The 1,151-nt window shown below is 49.7% G+C and overlaps 1 protein-coding gene across 1 annotated transcript in view; it reads right to left on the reverse strand.

Moving 5' to 3' along the window:
• Nucleotides 1–2: 2 nt before the first annotated feature.
• Nucleotides 3–1,151, reverse strand: part of LOC102422096 (transient receptor potential cation channel subfamily V member 6) — a gene marked incomplete at its 3' end in the record, with an annotated part of 14,992 nt that continues 13,843 nt past the window's right edge. Inside the window, exons 10-11 of the mRNA XM_023758890.1 lie at nt 415–565; nt 3–201 (exon numbers count right to left, since the gene is read on the reverse strand). Coding sequence (XP_023614658.1) covers nt 3–201; nt 415–565 — 350 coding nt within the window. The remainder of the gene's footprint in view (nt 202–414; nt 566–1,151) is intronic.

The following is a 1,151-nucleotide window of genomic DNA, read 5'->3' on the forward strand; positions in this document are numbered from 1 at the left end:
TGCCGAAGTTTCTCCCAGTTGGTGCTGCTGCGGGAAGTGCTTCGAGACACTGAGGGGGTAGGAAGGGACAAGTTGGGGCCAGAGGGGTGATGTGGTTGGAGTTTTTCTGAGTCCTTGTCCAAGTCATCGGATCCCCGGTTGTAGAAGGCCCGTGCATAGCGCCGGACTCGCTGCTGGTAGAGGTCCTGCTTGTCTTCCACCCTGGGGAGGATAGATGACTTGGGAGGTGGCCACGGGCCACAGGCTAGACCTGCTCGTCTCCTGTGCACATCCCACCCCGCCATGATGGGCCTTTTCCTTGGCTGCTGCTGGTGTGCCAGGTGGTCCCAGCCCCTCAGCAGCCAGGCCATTGGGACTAAAAGGGCACAGGACCCCTGAGATCACAAGAACACCCAGCCCCTCACTGTCACTCACCGGAGGAACCAGCGGTCCCCCAGCCCGTAATCTCCCCCAAAGATCCCCGAGCGAGGCCACAGGCAGCGAGGCAACTTCCGCTCCAGCATCACTGTGGTGGCCACAACCTGCATGTGGGGACAGAGGGGAAGTAGGAAGAGGCTGGTGTAGACTGAGATGAAGTGTAGGGAGAAAGGAGGGTGCTAGGCAGAGGGATGACAGTTAAGCAGCAGCTAGGAAACTCAGGAACTCTGGTTTCACCAAACAGCACTCCTAAGCTGAGGGTAGTAGTGTCAGTTTTGTCAATGGGATGTGAGCCTCACAGTTCTATGCCTAGTGACCTGACACTGCTGATGCTGCAAGAGGTTGGTGACTTTGCTCCAAGAATAATGGGAAGGTGAACAAAGCAAGGATACATGGGATATTTTGACCCTATAGACATATAGGCCATTTATGAATGCAAACATCATACTGAGACATCTAATATCTACATTTGCCTGGAAAAAAATATTCCTGGCAAACCCCATTTAGTTCATTTTTCTTATAAACTCCATTTTCTACACAGCACCATTAAATGCTATCCAATTTTCAGGATTTCCATTTTTATTTTGTGGGAATTATTTTTGTTGAGATAAATTATTTTTTTTGCATATATTTTAAAGTGATGATTTGATTCAATTAATGGCCTCTTGTCCCCACCATGATGCTCTGAAGACATTTTCTGCTACTACAAGGGGGGTTTTGTGGCATTATGTTTA

This window comes from Myotis lucifugus, unplaced genomic scaffold (assembly GCF_000147115.1).
Source record: "Myotis lucifugus unplaced genomic scaffold, Myoluc2.0 scaffold_141, whole genome shotgun sequence".
NCBI lineage: Eukaryota > Metazoa > Chordata > Mammalia > Chiroptera > Vespertilionidae > Myotis > Myotis lucifugus.